Below are 26,647 nucleotides of genomic sequence, written 5' to 3'. Positions count from 1 at the left end.
CGGAGATGAGGTAGCACCGCAGGCCTCTGGGCACCCAGCGGGGCTGGACAGGGGCGTCTACGCCCCGAGGGAAGGGCCGCCGGGGGCTCAGGCCGGTCCCTCGGGCTCTGCCAGTGCCTGTGCTGATGCTGATCTGCACCCTTTGTCTGCAGTAAACCATCAACGTGAGACTAATGGGTTTTCTGAGTTCTGGGTCCTCCCAGCAAATCACCAGACCGCGGGGCCCTTGGGGACCTGACAGGGTGGGCAGAGCCCGGCGGACCCCGGGCCACCAGGCAGGACGCAAGACCCGCGCCTGTCCCTCCGTGAAGTAAGGCACCGACAAATGAGTCCCTGGTCACTTTATTCAAATAATAGATCTATTTTCTGTGTCCATTTAAGGGCTGGGGAGGAATGAAAGAAAGCCTCATATATTAAATTTTTAAATAGATTCTTTGAATTAAAAAATAGGGCCTAGGAGAGGCACGGGGTGGCCTGGTCCCAGCCGGCAGCGCCGCCCAGGGCCCTGCACAGGACCAGGCAGCAAGGCCACTTCTTAGAAAAAGTTCTCGCGGGAAAATATAAAAACCAAGTTTCCAAAGCTGGACGGTGTCCGCACTCCCGCCCTCCATCCCGGAGGGCCCGAAGGCAGCGTTTCACGGAAAGCTTCCAATGGCCCGGCTTTGCAAACATACGCAAGTCACCCCTCGGCAGCAGGCCCTGCGCCGGTTATAGCAAGCAATATGCTTGGATTAGAGTCCGATTTCCGCTGGAGGCAGCTTCTCCCCTTCCTGGCGACAGCCACTGCGGAGACCTGAAAGCAGGGGGCCGCGTGAGCCCAGGCCGGTCCCCTCCGCAGGGGTGACGGCAGAACGCGCCCGCAGGAGACGGGAGGCTCCCCGCATCGCAGCCTGCACCCCGACCTCAGACGCCCGAAGAGCAAACAGCAGCGACTGCTGGGAGGCGAGGGAGGGAAGGGTCAGCCAGGAGGGAGCTAGCGCGCCCGGTCTGGTCTGCGTGTCTCGCTTAGGGAAGCCAGGGCGGCATCGGCTTTTGTCAGGGAGGCGGCGCAGGAGCAGAGCAGGGAGGTCGGAGAAAGGGAGAAACGCGGGGACCTGTGTTCCACGTGAGGTTCTTTCCTCTGGGATTAAGCAGACTCCGGGGCCTGAGCAGGATTTGGGGGGGGGGCCCTGAGAGTGACGGGCCGGGGTGTCTCCAGCCTGGCACGTGGGTGCAAAGCGGGTGTTGTTTTTTTTTAAATGAAAAAATATGCTGATTATTGAAAAATAAGATGAGACTAAAAATAGAGTCTGGGCGAGAAGCTCTGTTTCCGTTTAAAAAGCACCAGGAGATACCAGGCGAGTTCCTTCTCGCGTTTCCCTGACCCGGTCAGAGAGGCGGGGGCACCGGGACACTCACTCCCTCGTGGATTCCCTACCCCCTGCCCAGGTCCACGGCCAGGGCCCAGCACCCACACTGGTCAGCTCTCTGGCAGGTGGACAGTGACGAAGCCCATTCTCCAGGTGTGGAAAACTGAGGCCGAGAGGAGTCAAACGTGAAGCGAGTCCTTAAATCTTTGACTTAAGTTCAAACCCAAGTTTGGAGCCGTTCCACTGCCCCTTAGCAAACACAGATGAGTAAATACTCATTCTCCGGGGGAGATGTCTTTGGGGGAGATTCTGCCCTTTGTGACCCTGTCTGCCTTGGGCAAGGCAAATCCTTCTCTGGGCCCTGGTTTTCTCTTCCATAAAATGGGACCATGTCACCTGCCTCCCAGGAATGCTGAGGGCTGAGTGAGTGACAGGGCGGTGGGGTTATGCTTAGACCAGACCTGCCTGTGGGTACGATTAGAACAGTAGCTGCTTTGCGCCAAACCTGATCTGTTAACAGAAGCTGGCCTGGCAGGCGGCAGTCCAGGCAACAGTGGTCCCAGGACCCCCCATCTCTGGTCCTGGGGCGCCTCCCTAAGCCAGACAAACCTTTCTCGGGCTGGCTCAGCACTGAGCCCTGCCCAGCCCAAGCAGGAGACTAAGCCTCGATTCTATAAATAGTTCCCTGGCCGGTCACCATGGAAACCTCCCAGAGGGGTGGGTCAGCCCCCCTTGGGGGACACTCCTCCCCAGGGAGGCTCTGGAGGGACAAGCTTTTCAGGAAAGAAGCTCCTGGGCTCGGAAGCGGGGAGTCCCCCGGGGTCGGGGCTCAGAAGGGCGGTCCCCGCGGGGTCGGGGGTCGGAGGTCAGAAGCGCGGTCCTACCTGGAAATCACGAGCTTCCCACGTGGGAGGCGGTGCTGTTCGGGTTCACCTGCGGGAAGACACAGAAGGTCACGCCAGGTGGGTGCCAGGGGCTCGCTGCCCCGTGGTCCAGCCCTCAGCATCATGGCCGGCACACACTCACCCATCCCATCCTCCCTGCACACCTACTATGTGCCGGGTGCTGGGAAACGTGAGCCTGACAGACCAGGCCTGCTCTCAGGTAGCTTCTGTTCTAGGGGGAGGGGCTGACGCGCACACACAGGCTGATGCTGGCCACACCCGGCACCACGTGGGCCACAGGAGTGACGGGGCTGCTTCACCCGGAGGGAGGGGCCGACAGGGTGTGTGTGTGTGTGTGTGTGTGTGTGTGTGTGTGTGTGACTGCGCTGCGGTGAAGAACCAGCATCTGGCCTTCGTCCTGTGCCCGGCACACAGCTCCTAAAACCCGCAGCCTCTCCAAGCATCTCCTGAATGCTAATGAGGTGATTGCTGGGGGGCCCACAGAGCTTCAGGATGGGGGGCTGGTCGCCGGAAGGACCAAGGCCTGAATAGAGGGGTGGGACTCTCAGCACCCCACCCCCCGACCTTAGTAATCACTGGCCTGTGACCGGGTCAATCATGCCTGCTTCATGAGCCCTCCCCAGGAACCCCAGCTTCCGGCTGGGCGGGCGGTGCACCCGGAGAGCCACGGATCTCGCCCTCCCCAGCCCCTGCCCGGGCACCTCTCCACGTGGCTGTTCCTAAACTGTCCCCTTCATAATAACCTGAGGAGTGGGCGTCGTGGGAACCCCCAAATGTGTGGGTGTCCTGGGAACCCCCTGCGGCTGGCGGCTGGCGGCGCCGGGAGTCAGTGTCGGGGCTGAACTGAGCGCCGGCTGGTGCCCAATCAGAGGACCGGCTGCCAGTGTCTGACACCCTCACACTCCACAAGCAACAACCCAAAAGGTGAACCCGAGTCCCCCCGCGCGGAGGTCAGAGGTCGGGGGGGACAGCATTCCCGCGGGGGGACAGCAGAAACCGGGAGGGAGGGTGTCCCAGCCCAGGGAGTGAGCAGGCACTGTCGCCGGAGCTGCAGGTCTAGTGTGTGAAGCTGTGTTGCTGGCTGAACATTTCCCCGTTTTTGGTTTCACGATGACCACGTGGGAGGACCACACGGGACTGCAGCTCGCCGACGGCCCCTTTACTTGGCTCTGCCCTGCGGTCAGTTGCAGGGTTTGCAATGTCCTGGCTGAGTCATGGGTGGGGGGGGGCGTGCAGGGGAGCGGGCGGGGCGGGGGCAACGGCAGGGCAGCTCCCCGCGGGCGAGGCTGGGAGCCGATGACACAGCACCTGCCACTCCTCCACCCCACGCTGGGCCGGGACACACCCTGCCCTGCAGGGCCGCACACTGGCCGACTCTGGTGAAAAACACGCTCTGGGCCTCGCAGGCCGAGTCTTAAAAAGATCTGGACCTTCCACCCACGGATTCCACTCCTAAGAATGGGCTCCGGGGAATGACTCAGTGAGCCCCACCCGTACCCTGGCCCACGGAAGAGGCAGGAGCAGGGTGAGGTGTGCCCGGCATCCTTCTGGATGCTTCCACAGACGGCAGAGGATCTTGGGGAGACGGTGAGGTCACGGGTGGCACGTGAGCCTGCGCGCGGCACTCTGCCCAGGGCTGCGCGGGTCCCCCACGGCACACGTGAAACCCACTGACTAGACGGAGAAGCAAAACAAAGCCGCTCCGACACACACTCACCACGAAGGCCGCACGCACAGGGGCTGAGACAGGCGACGAGCAAAAGTGAAGTTTCCGGCCGTGGGCACCCCCCTCCCCCCGCCCCCGCTTCTGTTTGCTGTTCTTGTTACTCCTTGTTTTGGTTAAAACAGGTGAGAAATGGTGCTGACTAATTCTAGCATCTTTAAAAATATATATATTGGTATTGATTTCAGAGAGGAAGGGAGAGGGAGAGAGATAGAAACATCCATGATGAGAGAATCATTGATCGGCTGCCTCCTGCACGAGTTCAGGGCTGTGTTTCTCTCTCATCCGTGTTTCTCTCTATCCCTCTCCCTTCCTCTCTCTCTAAATTCAGTAAAAACATATTTTTAATAAAAACAAATGAAATTAAGGCTAAAGACAGAGAGTTGCCACCAACTCCCCCAACTGCTTTCCAGCCCGGAGACCAGGTGCAGGGAGGGGCTCAGGCAGAGGGCGGCCGAGGCCTGGCCCAGCTGGTCACTCAGAGCGCCCCTGGTCCGACTCTCACCCCCTCACTCCCCCGCCCCCATCCCCACCCTCACCCTCCCTTCCCCCCCAATATCCTGATGGGGAGACTATCACCCACAGCAGAGGTGAGGAGTCAGGCACGCAGCTAGCGGTACAGCCGGGCAAACTGCATTCACAATTCCCCGTGGGGTTTCTAACCTGAAAATGTCCTTTCAGATTGGCTGGTGTTTTATAGTCCCCTCTCAAGACCTACAGAAGAGAAAAGAAATATCACTTTCATGGATCTGATAAAAAAATAAAATTCAGTCCATTACCTCCACATCCATCCCCCTTCCCACCCATCCATCCATTAACTTATCTTACCACTCACCTATCCACCCACCCGCCCGCCCATCCACGTGGCCAGCGTGGGGCGATCTGGGCCATGTCCCTCCCCATGTCTCCAGGGATGTGACCAATCCCCTGGGACAGCTTCACTCACACGGGGGTCCTCCCAATCACTGAGCACTGACCCCCAGGATCCATTACAGAAACACAGAGTGTCTACAGTAGACACAGAAACACACACACGCACATACATGTACACGCACACTTACCCACGCACACGCATGCACATACATGTACACGCACACTTACCCACGCGCACACGCACATACATGCACACACACTTACCCATGCGTGCGCACATGCACATACATGTACACACACTAACCCATGCACACACGCACATACATGTACACGCACACTTACCCATGCGCGCACACACATGCATGTACACGCACACTCACCCATGTGCGTGCACACGCACATGCATGTACACGCACACTCACCCATGTGTGTGCACACACGCACATACATGCACACGCACACTTACCCATGCGCACACACGCACACACACGTACACTTACCCATGCACACACACGCACATACATGTACACACACATTTACCCATGCACACACATGTACACGCACACTTACCCATGCACACACACAAGGCTTTCAACAAAGGAACTTAACTCTGCAGTAGCATCCAAACCAGCCTAAAGGCTAAGCAGCTATCTGTCTGGCCGGTGTGGCTCAGTGGCTGAGCATCGACCCGTGAACCAGGAGGTGATGGTTCACTTCCCGGTCAGGGCACACGCCTGGGCTACAGGCTCGATCCCCAGTGTGGAGTGCGCAGGAGGCAGCCAATCAGTGATTCTCTCTCATCCCTGATGTTTCTATCCCTCTAGCCCTCTCCCTTCCTCTCTCTGAAACCAGTGAAGGGTAAGAGTAGAGGAATAAAGTGAAAATTAGTGCACAGATGGGCCCGAGGGTTGAATGCTATAGAGCAGGGGTCCTCAAACTACGGCCCGCGGGCCACATGCAAATACAAGTATTGTATTTGTTCCCTTTTTGTTTTTTTACTTCAAAATAAGATGTGTGCAGTGTGCATAGGAATTTGTTCATAGTTTTTTTTTAAACTATAGTCCGGCCCTCCAACGGTCTGAGGGACAGTGAACTGGCCCCGTTTAAAAAGTTTGAGGACCCCTGCTATAGAGTGTGAGGCAGTTGGCTTTGAGCTTCCTTGTGGCCCAAGCAAAAATGGAAAGACAAGCAGTCACATGACCCACCACGGCCACAGCTCAGGAATCACGATGCTTATATTATTATTTTCTCAGGCAGCTGGGGCTCGCACCCCCGCCACTGCCCGCAAGCACACCTCCATGTGTGCACACCTCTGCATGTGCACGCCTCCACATGTGCACACCTCCGCATGTGCACGCCTCCACATGTGGACACCTCTGCGTGTGCACGCCTCCATGTGCGCACACCTCTGCGTGTGCATGCCTCCATGTGTACACACCTCCAGTTGTGTGCGCCTCCACATGTGCACACCTCCGCGTGTGCACGCCTCCGGTTGTGCGCGCCTCCGCATGTGCGCGCCTCCATGTGTGCACGCCTCTGCCTGTGCACGCCTCCACGTGTGCGCCTCCATGTGTGCACGCCTCTGCGTGTGCACGCCTCCACATGTGCGCGCCTCCGATTGTGCACGCCTCCCTGTGTGCACACCTCTGCGTGTGCACGCCTCCACATGTGCACGCCTCCGTGTGTGCACACCTCCACATGTGCGCGCCTCCGTGTGTGCACGCCTCCACATGTGCGCGCCTCCGTGTGCACGCCTCCACATGTGCGCGCCTCCGTGTGTGCGCCTCCGCGTGTGCACGCCTTCGTGTGTGCACACCTCCACGTGTGCACGCCCACTCACCCGGTGCGTGTTGTTGATGACGATGGGGTCCGGGTTGCCGTAGTTGGGAGGGTTCGCGTAGGGGTCGTAGCCGAGCCGGGCCAGCATGGGGGCGATCTGGGCCATGTCCCTCACCACGTCCCCGGGAATGTGCCCGGTCCACTTGGACAGGGCTTCCAGGTTCACGGGCTTGATGACCTGGTCGGTGGATCGCTCGATCCTGCGGAGAGAGGACAGGCTGCAGGGCCGGGCAGACCCGGGCGCCACCTGGGGGCCCCCTGCTCAGTCACTCGGGGGCACTGGGGAGACTGGAGGGGCCTGGGCCCCATCGACTTTGAGTCCGAGGACGGGTCCCGGGCTGGTCACGCCCCTCTGTGCGCTGGGGTACAGCTCGCGACGGGAGGAAGGACGGACCAGGCAGAGAACACTGTGGGGCCTAACTTCTGCTTCCTTGATGCCTCTGACTTAACTTTTGTCTCTGCGGCTGAGACGGACAGTCTGTTCCAGGAAAGAATTACCAAACATGAGCGGTGAGGCCGGGTCCCTGTGGTCGCCACTCCCAGGCCCTCGCGCCCTGCAGGGACCCCGTCCTCCGACCCTTTTTCTGAGCCTTAAATAATGGAGTACCTAAGAGCTGACTCAGGAGCCAGACTGTCTGGGTTCAAATGCCAGTTGTACCAACAGCAGCTGTGCAGCCTGGGAGGTTACTGTCCCTCTCGGAGCCTGTTTCCTCAGCTGTGAACCGAATGCTGACGGCACCCACCCCCGGGGCTGCTCCGAGGGGTCAGTGAGAGAATACAAGTAAATGAGTTACTACGGAGCGAGGGCTCGCTCTCCTCCTCCGCTGCTCGGTGCCCTGGGGCTCAGGGGGGGGCGGCCTCCCGCAGGAGGAAGGCAGAAGCTGGGGCAGGAGGAGGGCCCTGGACGTGGGGGGCTCGAGCGCACACTCCCTGGAGGCCAAGAGGCCCGGGCTCCCATCCCGGAGCCACACTCTGCTCCCGAGATCCCGTTTCCTCATCTGTAAAAGGCGGGGAGCGCAGTTCCGATGCCTTCAGGTCGCTATGGCGATTAAAGGGATAATGTTTGTTGGGGGCTTGACTCAGTGCTTGCCAGAGAGCGGGCAGTTATTAAATGGTAGCGATGGTGGGAGGACGGGTATCCAGCGAAAGCACATCAGCACTAACAAGGAGAACAGGAAGAGCAGCTCCTGGCCGGCGGGCGTGGCTCGGTGGTTGAGCGTCGGCCTATGAACCAGGAGGTCACGGTTCGATTCCCGGTCAGGGCACAGGCCTGGGTTGTGGGCTTGATCCCAGTGTGGGACGTGCAGGAGGCAGCCGATCCATGATCCTCTCTCATCACTGATGTTTCTCTCTATCTCCCTTCCTCTCAGAAGTCAATAAAAATATATTTTAAAAAATAACAGAGTAGCCCCTAACACGTTTACCCTATCTGACACTCACAGGTACTATCTATGAGGCAGACAGATCATAGTCCCATGTGACAGATGAGGAAATGGAAGCACAGAGAGGCCGAGTCACTTGCTCAAGGCCACACAGCTAGAAAGTGGTAGAGCTGGGACTCAAACCCAGATGGCCTGGTTCCAGAACCGGCGTTCGTCACCTTCACCCACTGCGGCCTGGCTGTCAGGCATGTTCGAAGGTCGCCGATTCTGTCAGGAAACAGGAGAGAGACTGCCCCCCTTTCTTGGATAACGCAGCTGCGCCTCAGAGAGGCACGGTGACCTGCCCGAGGCCACGCAGCCCATCTTTCCTCCACGTGCCTCTGACCCCAGGGCCGGGCCCGGGCGGGCGGGCTGTTGGGGGCCACTCACTTGGACAGGGAGACACCGCCGGGCTTGCCGATGAGGTCCTCGTGGTGCAGGACGGAGTCGCTCCAGGCGATGCCCAGGAAGTCCAGGATGAGCTGGAGGGAGCGCCGGGGGTGCAGCACCAGCTGCTCGTAGTACACGGGCAGGCACTTGTGGCGGCCCACCTCCAGGCACTGCGCGTACATCACCTCGATGGCCTTGTTCCACTTGGTGAGGCAGTCGCGGTAGCTGCTGAGGTCGAAGCCGGCGATGGTGACCTTGCGCGTGATCATGGAGTGCACGGAGGCGCGGCCGTCGCGCACCATCAGCAGGAACTTGGAGTTGGGGAAGAGGCGCGACAGGTAGACGGAGGACTTGAGGGTGAAGGGGTCCTTGTTGCAGAGCACGCGGGCCGGCTCGCCGTGCTTGGCGATCACCTCCAGGATGAAGGCCTGCATGGCGGCGTCCAGCACCTCGTCCGTCACGCCCGCCTCGTCCAGCCGCTGCTTCTCCCGGCCCGACTTGGACCAGGCCTGGCGCATGGCCAGCACGCGGGGGATGATGCGGGTCTCCTCGCCGCAGCGCACCTCGGGGTGGGCGTCCAGCATGGCGCGCATCAGCGTGGTGCCGCTGCGGGGCACGCCGCCCACGAAGATGAGGGGCATGGCCTTGCCGTAGCGGTACTCCACGCGGTCCGTGCCCACCATCACCAGGTCCTCGTGCTCCGGCCGCATGGCAGGCCAGCGGCTCTGCGGGCCCTTCAGCACCGCCCGGCACTCCAGCACCTGCTGCCCCAGCTGGAAGGCCAGGAGCAGGCCCAGGGCGCAGCCGGCCGCCAGCAGCGCCCTCCTCACCGACAGGCGCATGCTGGGCCTGGGGTGCGGGGCCAGCTTCAGTGGTAGGTCCGCCAGAGGCCTGCTGGGCTCACATCTGGGGAGAGAGGGAGGCCGTGGTCAGCGAGGCCTGGCACACAGGAAGCACTGAGCAGTTTCTACCATAATGACTGGTTATCCATTTAGTCTAATATTAAATGAGCAACTACTATGTGCCAGGAATTGAGTTTGGAGCTCAGAGACAGAGCCTCAGTCCCAGGTCCACACACATCATAGACCCACACCTGAGAGGGGGTGATGGGTTTTACTGAGCAGGTGAGGGCAGGCTTCCTGCAGGAGGAGGCAGCCCTCGGCGGAGTCTGAACAGTGGGCAGGTGAAGTCTGCACAGCCAGGCAGGGAAGAGAGAAGAGTGTTCCTGGCAGAGGGAACAGCCAGTGCAAAGTCACAGGCAGGGGAGAAGCCACGTGCCTGGGAGCTGCCGGCAGCGTGGGGAGCGGAGCAGGGTGTGGAGGGAAGGGAATGGGGAGACGGCATTCCTCTTTGAACATCAGGTCCAGCCAAAACCACCACAGGACCTGGCCTGCAGCTGGACCAATCCAGACGCAGGGCTCGCTTGGCCTGGGGCCCTTCAGTCCACGCGAGTGGAAAATGTACCCCCGGGCCCAGGGTCGAAGCTGATGAAAGGCCGAGGCATTTCCTGGCCACACGGCTTTGGGAGAGTCACTTCCTCCATCTAAGCCGCAGTTTCCTTCCCTGCAAAGGGCTGGGGCCCCTGACCTTGAAGGTGGTGGGAGGTTCTAGAAGCGACTGACAAAGCAACGCTGAGTCTCCTCCTGGGGCCACTGGGCTCTGAGCTGCAGAAAGCAGCTGGGGAACCCCTCTCCAGAAACGTGCTGCTGACAATGCTGGGGTTCCTGGGTGCCCTGAATTCCAGATCTGGCTACTGCCAGGGGGTGGGAGGCTGGGCCGGACATAAAGCCACTCAGCAGTCCGCCCATGATGATTACTTCGGTGTCAGTGCCCCTGGGGAACTGTCAGTCACGTGTTCGCTTGATTAGCATAACCACCCCTTCCTCCTGACACTTAGTGGGGAGGAGAGAATGGAGCTTTGAGGGAACAGATGGCAATGGGGGGGGGGGGGGTGTGAGGAGAGAGGGAGAAAAGGGGATGACCTGGGAAGGTTCTCTCCAGAAAGGAAAGGCTAGTGTGCAAGGTCCTGTGTGTACAGCCGTCCGCTTGTCCTGGGGGATACGTGCCAAGACCCCCAGTGGGTAACTGAAACCGCGGATATACGATGTTTTTCCTATAATACAAACCTGTGATAAAGTTTAAGCGACTTGTGCACTTTGGGGCCATTAAGTCAAACAAGGACACAAGCACCGTGACACCCGACAGTCGCTCTCTGATGACCAACACGGCGACTACGGGCGGGAGCGTGCCCTGCGCGATGCTGGACAAACGGATGATTCACACCCCAAACGATGATTGCATCACGCTACTCAGGGCGGCCCACAGTTGAAAACTTATCAATTGTTTATTTCTGGAACTTTCCATGGAATGTATTCGGACCGGAGTTGACTGCACGTCAATGAAATCACGGAAGGTAAAACCGCGGGTTGCGGGGACTCCTGTCCTTTCCAGCTCGTCAGGGGTTAGAAGTGATCTGGGTGCTAAAGGCCAGGGGCGACCCTGGGAGAGGGACAGCGAGAATAAGAGGAATGTTAGCCACGCCCCCGCTTGGCTGAATACTGACCGTTCATGGGCAACAGCACTTAGAGACAAGCCCGCGTTTCATGCCAAAGTTTTCCCACCGTCATCCAACAGGATCCCCTCCAGCCTCTGGGGTGGGAAAGCCTCACCCCAGTGCAGCGAGAGGCACCCTGCCCCAGGGCCGGGGCCAGAGGAGCAGGCACTGAGCCGAACCCTGACCTTGGCCAGGCCCCCAGCCAGAGGCCACCTCTGCTACCAGAGAAACAGCTCAACGCAGGCAGCCCAGACAGAGCAGAGAACAGCAAAGACCTGGAGGGGGCTCTGGAAGCAAAAGCGGGGCGAGTTGGCAGCCGGCCACCCACAAAGCCAGAAGCCAAAGCAGCTTCCCGGGCACCCAGAGCCACCCCAGGAGGGGCCGGTGGGCGCAGCCCAGGAACCGGGCCTGTCCCCCAGTCCATCAGGCTCCATCAAGGAAGGTGCCTGGCGTCCTGGCAGTGAGGAGGGCAGCGAGGAGGGTGGGGAAGAGCTCAGACTCGGAGCGCTACAGCTCGGGGTTCAAATCCTGCTTCTGCCACTTGCCAGGCGGTGACCGGACAAGGGACTTCATTCTGAACTCCGTTTCCTCCTCCAAAAGTAAAAAAGAGATAATGACAGCCTTCCTCCGGGAGCTGAGGCAGGAATGGCGTGGGTGCCGGGAGCACCGGCCTGGGACAAAGGGACACGGGCTGTGGAGCCTGGCCACCGCCCGGGGGCTTTGCCGAGCCCCCAGGAATGGAGGCTCGGGGTGTGGGGTGACTGTGCCTAGGGCTGCCCCGAGAGGACCTGGGACTCGGGGGACCGGGAGCTGCGCCCACCTCCCTGGGCGCTGCCATCCCTGGACTGCAGCCTAGGGAGCGCTCGCCAAGGCTGCCTGCCCGCTGACCCCTGGGCACAGGCGATGCTGCATTAGGGGCGGGTGCCATGGAAAGGGGGTGGGCCCCTCAGAGGAGGATGGTGGGTTCCCCGAGGGCACCAACAGTGACTTGGGGGGAAAGCACTCTGGGGGACAAGCTGCAGGGCAGGGGAGACCATCTGGGCCCCGGATATCACAGCTGGGTCTGAACTTGCCTGGACCTCCAGGGGTGAACTGGCTCACTTCTCAGGCAGAGAGGTGCGAGCCGGGAATCTGAGCTGAGGCACGGCTGCTCGGGAGCCCTGGGTCTCTGCCAACCCATTTCACTGACAGGGCAGTGGAGGCCCACCAGCGGAAATCATTTCAAATCCCACGCTGTCTGAGCTTCACCTTCCCTCCTCCGGTCCCATTCCTGGAGGAGCGGGTGGTTAAGAAAGAAGCTCTGGAAATGGATGACTCCCGGGCCCCATGGATTGTCCCTGCTCTGAGCCTTGGTTTTCCCTTCTGTAAAATGGGCTGGTGGGAGGTTCCAATAAGAACAGCGAGTCCTCAGACATCTCAGCTATTGTTTCATCTGAGCCCCGATCATGATGGAAATAAACGGGGGGGAGGCTGTTCCCGCATCTCTGTCCGTTCTCCCTACTCCGACTCCTCGCTTCTATACAGTTTTTTTGAAATGCCAGCCTAATGAGTACATCTAAGCCCGGATGGTGAAAGGTTCCCTGGTGTAACCACAGCAACCAGCCCCGAGCCACCACGCTACAGAACACACAGGCCTGGCCCTGCCGGGGCTCGGGTGGCCAATAACCGGGAGGCCTCCTCTTGGAACAAATACAAACAATTAGGGAGAAGGTGCTTGAGGCGTCCAGGACGGAGGAGAGGGGGCGGGAGGGAGGCGGGATGGCTCGGCCCAGCTGCTCTCAGGAGCCCTTGAAATGCCTGGTGCTGGGGAGGAGGCCAGCCAGGCAGCTTAGCTTGCAGCCTGAAGGGCCCTTTCAGGGCTAAGGGACAGGCTGAGCCGCAGTCACCCAGGGCCACGCGTCCAAAGTGGAGCACCACCCACGCGTGGGCATTTGAATTTAAAGTAAAAGGAAAGAACATTTCAAATGCAGCTCCTGTGTGCCAGCCACCGGGTGGCCAGGCGCAGGTCTAGAATGGGGCCAAGCTGGCCCTCCCACCCCTGGCCTGTTGCTCTATGGCCTAGGAGCTAGAACCGGCTTTTAAATGGTTTTTAAGGGAAAGAAGAGAAGAGAAGGGGGAACAGAGAAAGGGGGAGAGGAGGGAAGAGAAGCAGCAACAACAACTCTATGTGATGCACAAGACCTGAAGTATTTACTCTCTGGACATTTGTAGAAAAGGTCTGGGGACCCGGGGGTAGGGCATCCCCAACACTCCCACTGAATTCTGTGGGACAGCGCTGGCTTGGAAGGCAAAGGAGCGGCCTGGGGAGGGGGGCCAATGAGCCCCCTTTTTCTTAGAGGAGAAACGCAAGCATTCATTATGCTCCACTGCATATTTAACACGGGGCCCAGGGCTTTCCATGCCCTCCCTCGTTTTATCCTCACAACAGCCCTGGTGGGCGGGTGAGGGCCCGGCTCTCTAACGTGCGGATGACGAAGGCCAGGTGTGTGCCAGGTGAGCAGGACTCTGCCAAAAAGCGAATGCCTAATCAGCCAAACCGAGCAGCACAGGTAACAGAGACCGCAGGTAACAAAACAAAAAGACAAGAAGGAAATACAGGAGAGGTAAAATGCCACCAGGGGCAGGTGAGGATGTTTCTACTCATCACAGACTTGCACAGCGTTGTCATATAGTCTTTCTACATAATAATAAAATGACTAGTATTTTAAAAATTATAGTGGGGCCTCAAAGCCCAGCCCCACGGGCTACTGACTGACCCACCCTGAGCCCCAGTTTCCTCATCTGTAAAATGGGGATGATAACAATGGGCATATGGCACCGGGCCCTTGAAATGTGGCCGCTGTGGAGGAGGCACTAGCCGCAGAGAAGCAATGGGGGATGTAAATAAGTCAGAGCGCGATTTACATGAGGGCTTTCATTTTCTAATTTCATCCTCTGTGGAAACTGTTGTTTCTGATCCTCACCCGAGGAGAGAGAGGGGGTGAGAGAAACATCAATCGGCTGCCTGCTGCTTGTGCCCCAGCTGGGAATGGAACCAGACACCTCTCCGTGCCCAGGACGCCGCCCCACCCACTGAGCCACCTGCCAGAGCTGTGGAAACTTTGCAGATGGGGCTTTTCATTCCCATCTGAGAGGTGAGGAGACCGAAGCTCTGAGAACTGAGTGGTCAGAAGCCTCATAGCAAGAGGAGAAGCCAGTTTCCATCCCTGGCTCTGTCCCCAGGTGGATCTCCATGGCACCCTCATGGGACTCATAACATGGGTGCAGCAGGAGGATGGGAGGGAGCTTTGCTCGCTTTTCCCACTGACCCTGGAAGCGGGGGGCGGGGGGCTGTTCAATCTTCAAGATCCTTTTAGACCCACATTCATTCCACAAGTGTTTATTGAGCAACTACTATGTACCAGGGCACATGGAGAGCAGCAGACGAAGGCTCCTGCCTCCTGGAGCTGACCTTCTAGTGGGAGCAAAGCTGCAGCGTGTGAGACAGCAAGACGCCTGTGACAGATGTTCGGAAGGAAATGCCCCCCTCGGGGGGGGGAGGGGAGGGTGTCAAGCCACAGGAGGTCACAGAACAAGGTGACATTTACACTGATACCCACTGATTTGGCCTCACACTCATTTGAACTTCTAACTCAGCGTAATTTCTCCAAGCTCAGCGGAGAGAGGTTTCCATGAAGGGGGAGGAGGGCTGGAGCACACGCCACCAGCGAAGGTGGCAGGTCCCTGCCCTTACAGAGCGGCCTGGGCGGGGAGCCCAGTGCCAGGTGCTCAGCTATCAGTCCTACAAGCCCTCCCCTCGGGAACCAGCTCCCACACATTCCATCGCCATGGTTACCATCGACCCCGCTGAGCCCCGCTCACCCCACCATCCCAAGCCCCCACCTGCGGGCGCAGAGTTGGGGAGACCAGGGATCTCTCTGGCAGGGCCCCTGGGAATGAGACCTCGGACCACTCTGGAGGGAAGCCAGCTGAGAAAAGCCTGCCGGACTCCACAGGCGAGAGGAAGAGGAAAACAGCAATTCCGAGGTCTGGACGCGCCCGGGCTTAAAAGTGTGAGGAGGGATCCAGAGGGAGGCAGACGAGACAGGCTGGCAGCTGCCTTCAGAACACGCTCGCACTAGCACTGCTGGGCTGAGGCGCCGCGCTGAGGACTTACATCTTTGAGTTTTGTCCTCACAGGCACCCCCAACCCCCCCATTTCACCCTCCGTATTAACCCTCCATTTACTGGGGCTCAGGAGGTCCCAAGGCCACAAGGCTGGGAAGCAGGGAGCCAGCAGGAAAATCTGAGTCTTTCTCCCCGTCTCTCCACATGGCCCACACTCCTAGATCCAGGACCTCTTTCCTGACTTGCTTTGCAATTTTTACCTAAAATGATTTAAAGCAGGACCACAATCCTGCTTCCCGACCCAGAGACTGGGTCTCCTGAGCTACTCTGGGCAGCTCCCCGAGCCTCAGTGCTCTCATCTGAGAAATGGGACTAACACCTGGAGGAAAGAAGCAGGGAACTCCCGAACTCCCATCAGGCCTGGCACAGAGCCAACATGCAAAACTGTCAGCACTGAACATTCTGCTCTCTGAGAGGTGGGGCGGGCGCGGGGGAGGCAAGGACTCTGACCCGAGGACAGTGACTGGTCTGTACGAAGCCTGACAGCAGGCCTAGGCAGCCCATGCAGGAGTGCCCAAGGCTGCAGTCCAGGATAGAGTCCTTACGAAACCAGGCTGCGGGCAGCACCCGGACGAGCCCACGAAATGCAAATGCGGGGAGTTTCTGTGAGACCACCGTAGTTCTGGTTCTGAGTCCTGTATCAGAAGGGCAAGAAGGACTCGTGGTCTGCCTTTGGTGGGTGAGAGAAAAATGTACAACTCGGGAAAACAAATCGTTGATTACACACACACACACACACACATACACACACGCATGCACGCACACGCAGGCACACGGAGGCGTCTGCCATTGAGGAAAGAGGCTTGTGTGCACCTGGCACTTTATTATATGTTCGGCCTCTAACCACCACCGGGGGTAGGCACCCTCATCAGTCATCTGACAGAGGGGGAAACTGAAGCTCAGAGACGGGAAGTGCGAGTCTGAGGCCGCGAAGCCGGGAACTGACTGAGCCTGAACTGGAACCTAGGACTTTGTGACGCCAGAACCCAAGCTCTTAACCAGCCCCCACCCCTCCCCTGCCCAATGCGCAGATGGGGAAGCTGAGGTCATGCAGCTGCTCCGGGCAGTGGCCAGCTCCAGCTCCGGCCCCATCTCCCAGCCTCGCCCCTAGCACCTGGTCAGCCCTGGCTCTAGGCTTCCTGCTTGGGAACACATGGGACCCCTCCTGCCTGGTAACAATGCAAACAGGAAGGGCCCAGAGTGACCTTTGAGCCAGGGCTTCCTGCACCCGACACACACACACACACACACACACACACACACACACACACCACCCTGTCTCCATTCTTCGGCCAAGAAGCTGCCAGAGATGGGGGAAGAGCACTGGGGGAGGAGTCCGCACGCCTGGCTTTGAGGCCTCGTTCTGCTGATGACTAGCAATGATGCCCTGCGAGAGAGGGGAGAGGAAGGTGCTCACAGTATTTCTCTGCCTCGCTTTCCCCACCTGTGCCATGGGGATGCTCAGCGCAGTAGCGGGGATTCCATCAGTGAACTGATACACAGCCCTCAGACCAGAGCTTTAGTATAACTATGCTATTTCTTCCCTAAGGTTTTCTCAAACTTATACTTGCATCAGAATCTTCTGGAATTATTGAAAGACCCAGCCCCAAGGATTCTGATTGAGAAGTTATGGAATGGGGCCCAGGGATCTGCATCACCAAGTATGGTCTCTTCCCCCCCCCACCATGCAATACTGCATAGGGCCCTGAATTCAGCATTCAAGGGCTACTGGCCAGGCCGAGGGAATGCAATGTTCATAGGGTATGGGGTAAGAGCTGGACAGGCCAGGTGCAATCTGTTGCAATCTTGTGCTGACGACTTCGCCTCTCTCTGGGCCTCTCTCGCCTGCTCTGCAGAATAGGGCTGCAAACAGCACCCACCTGGCTGGCTCCTGAGGCTGGCACAGGGCATGAGCTCAGTGGCATTAGCGACGATTATGTACTCTTATTTCTTAGGAGACACGGGTTGCCGGTGAGGAGTGTCGTAACAGTCACCGGAGAGGCAGACGATCTGCACGGAGGGGTGGATGCCGGAGGCAGGACATGCAGGGGGACTGTGGGAGCACCCGCATGGGCAAGCTAGGGTGGCCCAGTGCCACCCCCACGGGACGGACAGACAGATACCACACCAGAACTGCACCCAGCAACTGCTGACCTCCCCAAACACCCATGAGGGAGAGAGCGCCCCTCTGACCAGACGGGGAGGTGGCTGCCCATGGCGGTGCTGGGTGGCATCAGACACATGTCTCACCAGCTCGTGGACTCTGTGCCGTGGAACCCTTGGGCCACCTGGTGAAACCTATGGGTCCTTTCCCAGGAGGGTTTAGAGAGTCCCAGAGGATTAGAAGGACACCAATTAGAGCAAAATCTGGCTAAGAACATGGGTAAAAAAATGCTGTGATCTAGTAACCCATCTGGCCCTTTATTAGAGCAATAAATTAGAGGATGAGGATGCAATTCGCATGGATCTGTAGCAACTGAAACATGATATCAAGATCCATGCGGTTTCTCCTGGTGATCTGGCCCCGCTGCAGCGATCTGTCACCTACACCGCCGCCGGGAGGAAGTTTTAATTGAGTCAATAAAGATGTCATTTCTCTCCATCCTAACTCCTGGGCCGGGGGGGTGGGGGGCACAGACCCAGGGAGCTGCACTCGGGAGGGGCCTGGCTCCCGTTTCCGCCCATTCCTGCCTATGTCCCCTCTCCACCATCAAGCACAGGCAGCAGGGGTTACAGGAAGAGCTTGACGGCATATTCTGAGAGTGATTTCACACGCCAGCACGTGACCTTGGGTATCAAGTCAGAAGTGAGCGGGAGGGCGCCAGGGGCTGCCGTGGGGCGACTCTGGGCCCAGACGCTGCACATAGGGCCTCGGGGGGAAGCAGAGCAAGGCTCAGCATCAGCATCGAGTCACCAGCGGTGGGCGAGAGAAGGCTCAGGTAGGTGGACAGGACCCGGGGGTGCGGCCAGCCGGCCTCGGTGCACGCCTGCCTCTGCTCCAGACCCCTAACAGTGTCCTCTCTCTCTCTGGGCCTCAGATGTCTCATCTATCAAGTGGGCCAGTAATTCTTACTAGCAAGGCTGCTGGGAGGATTGAGGTGGAAGCTTCGCCATGAGAAACAGCAGCGGCTGTGGCTGATGCATGGCAGGGATTTGAGAAACAGGTGCTGGTTAGAAGTCAGAAATGGGGGCAGGAGGGCAGGGAAAGGAGGTCGACAAGGAACCGACTGGGCCTGGCCTTGAACGCCAAGTATGGAGCCTGGGGTTGCCTGGGCTTTGGGAAATTGTGAGTGCTGGTCAGGCTGTGCAAGGCTCTGAATGTCTCAGGACCTTAGGGTCTTCTCTTCTTGGCTAGCACCAATCTCACTTGCCCACCTCAAAGACACAGAGCATGATGAGAGCACGAGAGGGGAGGCACATGGCCAGGTGGCTCAATGGTTAAGGCATGGGAGGAGAACCCGGGAGGGGCTACGGACACGTCCATGGCTGCCTTTGCCAACAAGGACTGGCCATGAGACCTGGGGCCAGTTAACGTCAACAGCCTCAGTTTTCTCATCTGTAAAATGGGGCTGAACTGCCTGCCTCCCTCAGAGGGTTGCTGGGATAGCTGTTAAAGTGCTCCGGGCGGACCAGCAGGAGAAGGATCTCAGTAAATGCCAGCTGTTAATTTAGCATCATCTCTAATTAGACATTCTAATTAAATATTCATGGCACAACATTAACAGACCTGGGTCCGTCTGTAAAAAAGGATTCATGAACCTGAGGGATACCTGGGCTGAGATGTTCAGTGATAAATAGGTTATCGGATCCCATTCTGGTAAATATTGATGTTGGAAAAAATACTCCAGAAAGGTACACCCTCAAAGGCTAAGTGGAGCTTCATGTCTTTCTCCCCCGACTCCCTGAGCTACAGTAGCTATACATCAGCGGTAAGATGCAAAACAAAGGAGTGGAGAAATGCAATCAGGCCATTTCTAGGTTTGTTACATAATTTCAGGGCCTTGAGGAATAGAGCCAGCCTCGGAACAAGCCTGGCAGCCTTGGAGAAAGCCTGGGGCAAGCCCTGAGGAGAGTCCGGCCAAGGGCGCCCGGCAAGGTCACGCAGCAGCAGCGTGGCCTGGCTCCCCTCTGCAGGCATCAGGCTGGTTCCTCCTCCCAACAAGATGAGGGAGACCGGCCTCCTGCTACAAGTCTGGCTCTGGAGTCAGGATGCGGATCCTGGCTGGGCCATGGCTTGGTGGCCTTGGCAAGACACTTAACTCCCCTCATTTGTAAAACCAGAGTCCGATTTTGCAGCAGTTGCAGATGGCCTTTGTAAAAATTAAGTTTAAGGTAATGCATGTAGAGCACTCATTACTGTGCCTGGCAAACAGCAGGAGCTCTAGTTATTACTAGTATTACTGTTATTAGTATCTGATATCTAGCTCCGTCATGAAGAATCTTCTGTAGGCCATGGAATGCTCATCCAGGGGGCACAGAAAGGAAATGCAGTCGTGGGTACTAGGGAGCCAGGGCACGTGTTTGAGCTGAAGCAGTATGGTATAATTCTGAAGCTGTGCAGGGCTGGCGGCCAGTGCCCATCTACAGGGACAGACTGTGCCAACGTCCTCCATCGTATCTCCACATCCTTGGCAGTCTTCCCATTGCACTGCAGCTGGGCAAAAACACAGCACAACTCCCATAGGCTATCCTCCTGCCACTTCCTGCCTTGCCTGTGTCCTCGGTGCCAGCTGGGCTGGTGAACGTCAAGCATCAAGAAGCTGTGGGATTTGAAACACACCATAGGCATGATGGCCTCGGAGCACAGGTGGGATGACCAGGAGGCCCAGATGCCTGGCGGGGGCCACATGGCAGTAGAGGAGGTGTGGCCCCTCCTTCAGAGCCGGGAACACTGGCTTCCTCCTACCTTGCTGTGTGACCTTGGGAAAGTCCCTACCCCTCTCTGAGCTCCAGCTGGCCTAATGCAAAGAGGTTCTTAACTGCTTCCACAGGCTTAGGGGCTGCCACAGGGGTGCAGCACAAGCAAACAGCAATGCTGTCCTCTGGCTGTGCCCGCTGTGTGCCAGGCGCTATGCCAAACACTCAGGGGTGTGTTTTCCTTAAATCCTCACAGCTTAGAAGTAAGTGGGTCCTTCTACCATTCCTTTGGGGTTTTTCTGTAAATCCTCACCCAAGGATATGGTTTTTTTAGAGAGAGAAGAGGGGGAGAGAGAAAGGGAATCGAACCCACAACCTTCTGGTATACGGGAGGACGCTTCAAGCAACTGAGCCACCTGGCCAGGGCACCAGTCCTATTTTTTAAATTGACTTAATTATTCAAGTCACAGGAACAATCTTTGTATTTTAAAAAAACAGAGAACGCTGACGCCTGTCTGGAGGAAAGTCTCCAATCCCATCCCCGTCCTTCATTTCTAAGAGGTACCCACTGTTGGTCAGTTTGGGGAGGAGCACCCTCACCTGCCTTCTGAGGTTACAGCCGAATACCCACCTGGATGAAAATCAGATGGGGCTTCTCTCCCAGCCTCCCAAACACCACCCCCCCTTCCCGTCCACATGCCAGCATATCACACCAGGGGTTCTCAATCTCCATTGGAGCAGACTGGCCCCTCTGGGGACAACTGGCAATGTCTGGACACGGTTTTGGGGTCATCTAATAGGCAGAGGCCAGGGATACTGCTCAACATCCTGCGATGCCTGGGTCAGGGCCCACCACAAAGGGTCATTTGGCCCCAAATGCCAGTCATGCCACGGCTGAGGCCCCAGATCCCGCGTGTCCTTCTGAAACTGGCACAGCTCCCTCCAACGAGGCCGTGAGACCTTTCCATACCAGTGTGTCTGCTCCGACAGTCGGTAAGCATTGCCCGAGCGCCCGTGTGCCCGGTCCTGTCCCAGCACGGGCCACGTCGGTGAACGGCACACACAGAGCCCAGCACTCACGGGGCTCCATCCTCGTGGAACACAAGACAGCGATTCCCAAGCCCCGATGGGTCATCCCGCTGAGCAGGGACGGCCCCCCGTGCACTTGGCCAAGGCCTTCCTGACACATTTAGGCTGCTGTCGTGTTTGATGCGCGCCCCCCGTCACAAAGGAACACTGTAAGGGCACCTGGGACTCGGTAACCGCGTCAGGAGCTGGAAGCTGGCTCGTCCCACCCCAGGGGACTGACCAAGACACTGCGAGAAGCTCAGCCTCGGGGGGGCACCTGAAAAGGGTCAGGGGCTCGGGGCCACGCAGCCTGTCTATGGCAGCAGGCACTGCCCCAGGGCCCCCGAAAGCCCGCCCACCAGCACTGCCAGAACCCTCTGCAGCACCTTGGCACTGCCCGGCGCTTGGTTTACCCAGAGCAGATGATTCTTCTCATTTTCCAGATGTGGAGACGGAGGCCGAACAAGGCGTCCAGACCACCAGAGTCCACGACCTCTAAGGCCCCCCTCAGCTCTGGCTTCTTGGATCCGGCCACCTCCCGGGCTGCTCCGGGCCAGCTTCCTGCCCAACCACGCGGCTGGCAGAAAGCCGCACGGAGTAGGAGGGCGGAAAGGGTACAGGCTCCCCGCGTAAAGGAAGGACAGTCCCCGAGGGAGGGATGGGCTCGGTGGGCTGGGCACCTGTGCCTTTCATGTCCAGTCATCCAGGACGGAGGGCCAGGCAGGGCCACGGGGCAAGCCTACCCTTGTCAAGCGCCACCAGAAACGCCAGGGCTCCTGCTCGGGAGGGGGGGGGCAGGGGTGAGGGGGAGGATGGGGGACGTGCAGCAGAGGGAAAGGGCTCCGAAGCCAAGGGCTGGCTGGGGCTCCAGCTTTGCTCTCACCAGCTACGCCCTCAGCCTCAGTCTCCTCCCCCTGAAAAATGGGCTCATACTTCTCGCTGCAGGGAGCTGCTGGGGGACTTATGTGCACGAGTCGACAAACAGGAGCCGCCATCGGAGCCCTGCCTCGGGCGGGCACCGGGCTGCTCTCCTGAGCTTACTACGTGCTCACAGCAACTGCTGTGGTCAGCACTGCTCCCCTCCCACCTGACAGAGGAGGGAGGTGAGGCTCAGCGAGGTCCCTCTGCTCATTCCCCTAACTGTAATGTCACAGCTTATTGTAACTGTCCATCTCACGGTGTCGCAACCTCGGCACTAACGACATTTGGGCCACATACTGTGGTGGGGGCATCCTGTGCATGGAGCAGCATCCCTGGCCTCTACCCATTAGATGCTGGTGGTACCCGCTCCCCAAGTCATCACAACCAAAAATATCTCCAGACATTGCTAGGTGTCCCCTGGGGGCACAAGTCACCACTGGCTGGGAATCAGTGCCTGGCGCACAGAAGGAACCCAAGTGTGCAGAACAGAAGACACTCAAGTATACTCTAAGGCCTGCCTCCTCCAGGAAGCCCTCCGTGATGCCCTAGCCCGGTGAGTGCTTCCCTGGGCGCCCACAGGTGCAACCCCCTCCGTATGAGTCTTATTCACTGCTGCGCTTTCAATGCTTGGCCCAAAGACCGGTATACAGCAGGTGTTTAATAGATGTTTATAGAACTGACCTGAGAAACAGGGATGACTTGGGTTGAAAAGACCCACAGGGTTGGTTTTACCCATTTGCGTTCAGGGCTCTTTCATCCCCAGCAAAGGTGCCAATAGTCACCTGGAGTGATGACTACCAAGAGTGGGCCGTTTATACACCAACCACTGGGCTAAATTCTCTGCTGGGTTTAGGGAGGGAAACTGAGGCTCAGACAGATGAAGGGCTTCTTGACCTGTGTTCAAATCAATGAATTCCTGGTTTCTCTTCTTACTGATCAGAAGAAGTTACACCTGGAAGAAGATCTTTACAATACATATATCAAACAAGATACTTGTGTCCAGAATATATAAAGACCCCTGTGAAATCAATAAGCACAGGCCAGGCAACTCAACAGAAAAATGGGCAAGTCTGAAGAGATACTTCACACCAAAGGTTATCTAAATAGTCAATAAGCATATGAACGGGCACTCAATCCTATCCATTAGGGAAACAAATGCACGTTGACAGTACAATATGAGACCACTGTACATCAGAATGGCTAAAAAAAAAAAAAAAAATAGGACCAAGTGTTGGCAAGGATGTGATGCAACCAGAACTCTCACGCTCCACTGGTGGGAGGGTAGCCTGGCACAAACTCTTTAGAAAACTCTTTGGCATAACAGAGATGAAAGCCGAACATATGCCTTCTCTAGGATCCAGCAATTCCACCGCTAAAGTACACATCACCAGAGATGCAACCAACTGTTCACCAACTGGCACATGTTGCAATGTTCCCAGCACCACTATTTGCAGTGGTCCCCAACTGGAAACGACTCAAATGTCCATTAACCAGAGAATGGGTAAATAAGTAAATACAAATAAATAAATGTACACTAACCAGCCAGGAGGAAGAACAGGCCAGAACTTCGTATTATAATTCGGATACATCTCACAGCTATCATGCTGAGCAAAGAAAGTCTATACAAAAGAGAATATATGTGTGGTAAAGTAGCTTTTCTATAATAATAAAAGCATAATATGCTAATTACACCGGAGGGCCGAACAGCGGAATGACACTCCGGACGAACTTCTGGATGAAGCTGGGGCTGTGAGGGCCTACTCGTGCACGAATTTCGTGCACCGGGCCTCTAGTATGTATATAAAGTAAAAAGACAGGCCGAATCAATCCCTAGTCGGAGACTTCAGGATGGTGGTTACCCTTGGCTTGGGGGGAACATGACTAAGGAGGCACAAGGCATCTTGGGGGCGGGCGAGTGCTGGGTATGTGCTTTGAAAACACATCGCGCTGCTCACTTACGATGTCTGCACCTTCTCGAGGAAGACAGATTTCAATAAAAACAGTCTCAGAGAACCACACTTGTCAAACACTGAGGAATGATGTTGCTGGCTGGGTGTCCTGTCCTCCCACCCGCACGCCTTCCCCGTCTGCTCACAGAGAGAAGCACAGGGACTCCATTCATTCATTCATTCAGTCCACACTCACTGGCAGGCGCTCTCCCAGGGCCAGGCCTGGTGCCAGGCGCCAGGAACATAAAGGTGATCTGAGCCACGGCCTCTGATCATGCCACCCACACCCCGGTTCTTGGCACACAGACCCCCAAACCCACATACAGTAAATGTGCCGCCAGGCTGCGGCGGCTTTTGCTCAGAGGCCAAGGAGGTGATGTCTGTTTGTCTTCCTCTCTCTCTCCCAACCACCCGTTGGCCAGTGACAATTGCCAGGCTTTTTCCTTATGCTGGGCCAGGCCGTTCTGGCACAGACAGCGGGAGTTCCGTCCTCTGCCCTCTTCCCTCCCTCCTGCCTGGCTTTCCTCTTTTCCCGAAGGCTGATGACTCCTGGATTGTCACCTCCAGCCCAAACCTCTTTCCTCAAAAACAGACTCAGGCGTCAACTGTCTCCCTGGCACCTCTGCTTGGGCACTGAGCTGGCTCCTCAAACTGCACGCATCCAGAGCTGATCTCCTGGTCTCCCGCCACCTGCCCCCGGACATTCCACCTGCAGTTGGTGGCAGCTCGGTCTGCTTAGGCCAAGAGCCTCAGAGGCAGCTGAAAGCCTGAGCCCTCTCTCTTTCAATCCCACCCCAATCCAACCCAGCAGCAAACCCTGTCAACGGCGCATTTATGTTTGTTTTTTTTTTGGTTAATCCTCACCTGAGGATATTGAGTGGAAGGGAGAGGAGGAGGGAGGAAGGGGGGGAGGGAGGAGAGACAGGAAGAGGGAGAGAAGGAAAGTGATGGGGAGAGGGAGAGAAACCTAGATGTGAAGAAGACACATAGATTGGCTGCCTCCTGTATGCAACCAGACCAGGGCCAGGGATCAAACCCGCAACCCAGGTAGGTGCCCTTGACCAGGAATGGAACCCTCAACCCTTTGGTGCAAGGGCTGACACTCTAACCACTGTGACACTAAAGGCACAGGTGACCAAAGAAAAAATAGACAAACTGGGTTTCACGGAAATGAAAACATTTTGTGCATCGAAAGATACTCTCCACAGAGTAAAAAGGCGACCCACAGAACGGGAGATAATATTTGCAAATCATCTATCTGATGAGGGATGAATACCCAGACTATACAGAGACACCCTAAGACCCAACAGAAGCAGCCTGATTAAAAAATGGGCAAAGGACTTGACTGGACATTTCTCTAAAGACATTTCATGTGGGAATGGCCAATACGCACATGGAAAGATGCTCAACCTCTAATCATCAGGGAAGTGAAAATCCAAACCATCATGAGAAACGAAGTCACACACATGAGGAAGGCGACCATCGCCCGGCCGGTGGGGCTCAGCAGTGGAGCACTGACCCAGAGGTTCCTGGTTCCATTCCCGGTCAGGGCACATGCCTGGGTTTTGGGCTCGATCCCCAGTAATGGGCGTGCAGGAGGCAGCTGACAGATGATTCTCTCATCATTGATGTTTTTCTCTCTCTCTCCCTTCCTCTCTGAAATCAATAAAAAAAAAAAAAATTAAAAAAAACAACACACAAAACGGCAGGCTACAAGCACAAAACAGAACACGAGTGCTGGAGGGGATGTGGAGAAACCGGAGCCCCCGTGCACTGCTGGTGGGAACGTGAAACGGCACAGCTGGGAGGCTTCTACCACTCACCACCAGCGGACACAGACACGTCGCAGGCCCTTTCGACCTCTGCACCCTCCCCACTCAGGTGGTCTTCTCCCAGGCCCCACGGGATTTTAAAAATAAACAACTGTTTTGACAAATTGATTTCCAAAGGCTTAGGATGCGGGCTGCAGCCAGCTAACCACTCTCGCTTCCATCCCAAGGTTGTGAACTGGAGTTTCCCACGCGGGAGCGACTGGAGAACATACTCACACAGAGGTCGGGGGGTTGCTGCGATCCTTTTTGCTGAGAAAGTTCATGGCTGACTTCCCCCTGCCCCTGCCCCCAGTTGTAGTGGATGGGTTTTTTAAATTGCATTCGCGTCCACTTGGTTGTGGAGGTTGTGAAATGGCTGGTGGCCAAAAGGTGGGAAAGCTTGACCAGGAACAAAGCAAGCAAGCAACAAGCACTTGCCGGATGCAACGCCCCGATGTGATGTTCCCAGATAAGCTGGTGGGAACCTTCTGTTGTCGTTCATCCAAGAAGCAATAGGCTTACACCCTGGTGGGCTTTGGGGCATGAGTGGTGGGTGGGGGTGGGATGTGGGTGGGTTATTAAAAATATATTTTGTATTGTTTTTTTTGAGAGACAGAGGAAGGTGGGGGTGGGGGAGAGATGAGAGAGAAACATGCATGGGCCGCCTCCCGCACACCCCACTGGGGATCAAACCTGCAGCTTGGCATGTACACGACCAGGAATCGAACCGGCGATGTCTCGGGACATGGGATGATGCTCAACCAGCTGATCCACCCCGGGCAGGGCTGGGTGGGGGTTTTAAGAGCACAATTTGCAGGCC

General features: G+C 57.2%; 1 protein-coding gene across 17 annotated transcripts in view; it reads right to left on the bottom strand.

The window, feature by feature from the left end:
• TPST2 (tyrosylprotein sulfotransferase 2) overlaps positions 1-26,647 on the bottom strand; it is a 42,629-nt gene that overhangs the window by 6,494 nt on the left and 9,488 nt on the right. For 5 of the 17 annotated variants that reach the window (XR_004974797.1, XR_004974798.1, XR_004974799.1 and 2 more), the window contains exons 2-6: positions 8,501-9,406; positions 6,667-6,889; positions 6,161-6,336; positions 4,641-4,691; positions 2,234-2,282 (exon numbers count right to left, since the gene is read on the bottom strand). Coding sequence is in view for 8 of the 17 variants with exons in the window: in XM_036353499.1 (XP_036209392.1) it covers positions 2,241-2,282; positions 4,641-4,691; positions 6,691-6,889; positions 8,501-9,342 (1,134 nt within the window). In the remaining 9 variants the exon portion in view is untranslated. Of the gene's footprint in view, positions 147-324; positions 794-815; positions 936-1,006; positions 1,030-1,090; positions 1,519-2,233; positions 2,283-4,640; positions 4,692-6,160; positions 6,337-6,666; positions 6,890-8,500; positions 9,407-10,626; positions 11,000-23,606; positions 23,687-25,409; positions 25,581-26,647 lie in introns of those variants that run through there. The other 12 variants (XM_036353502.1, XM_036353498.1, XR_004974803.1 and 9 more) reach the window with 11 other exon arrangements.

The sequence above is a fragment of the Myotis myotis genome, unplaced genomic scaffold (genome assembly GCF_014108235.1).
Source record: "Myotis myotis isolate mMyoMyo1 unplaced genomic scaffold, mMyoMyo1.p scaffold_m19_p_20, whole genome shotgun sequence".
Taxonomy (NCBI): Eukaryota; Metazoa; Chordata; class Mammalia; order Chiroptera; family Vespertilionidae; genus Myotis; species Myotis myotis.
This window is presented reverse-complemented; position numbering and strand designations above follow the sequence as displayed.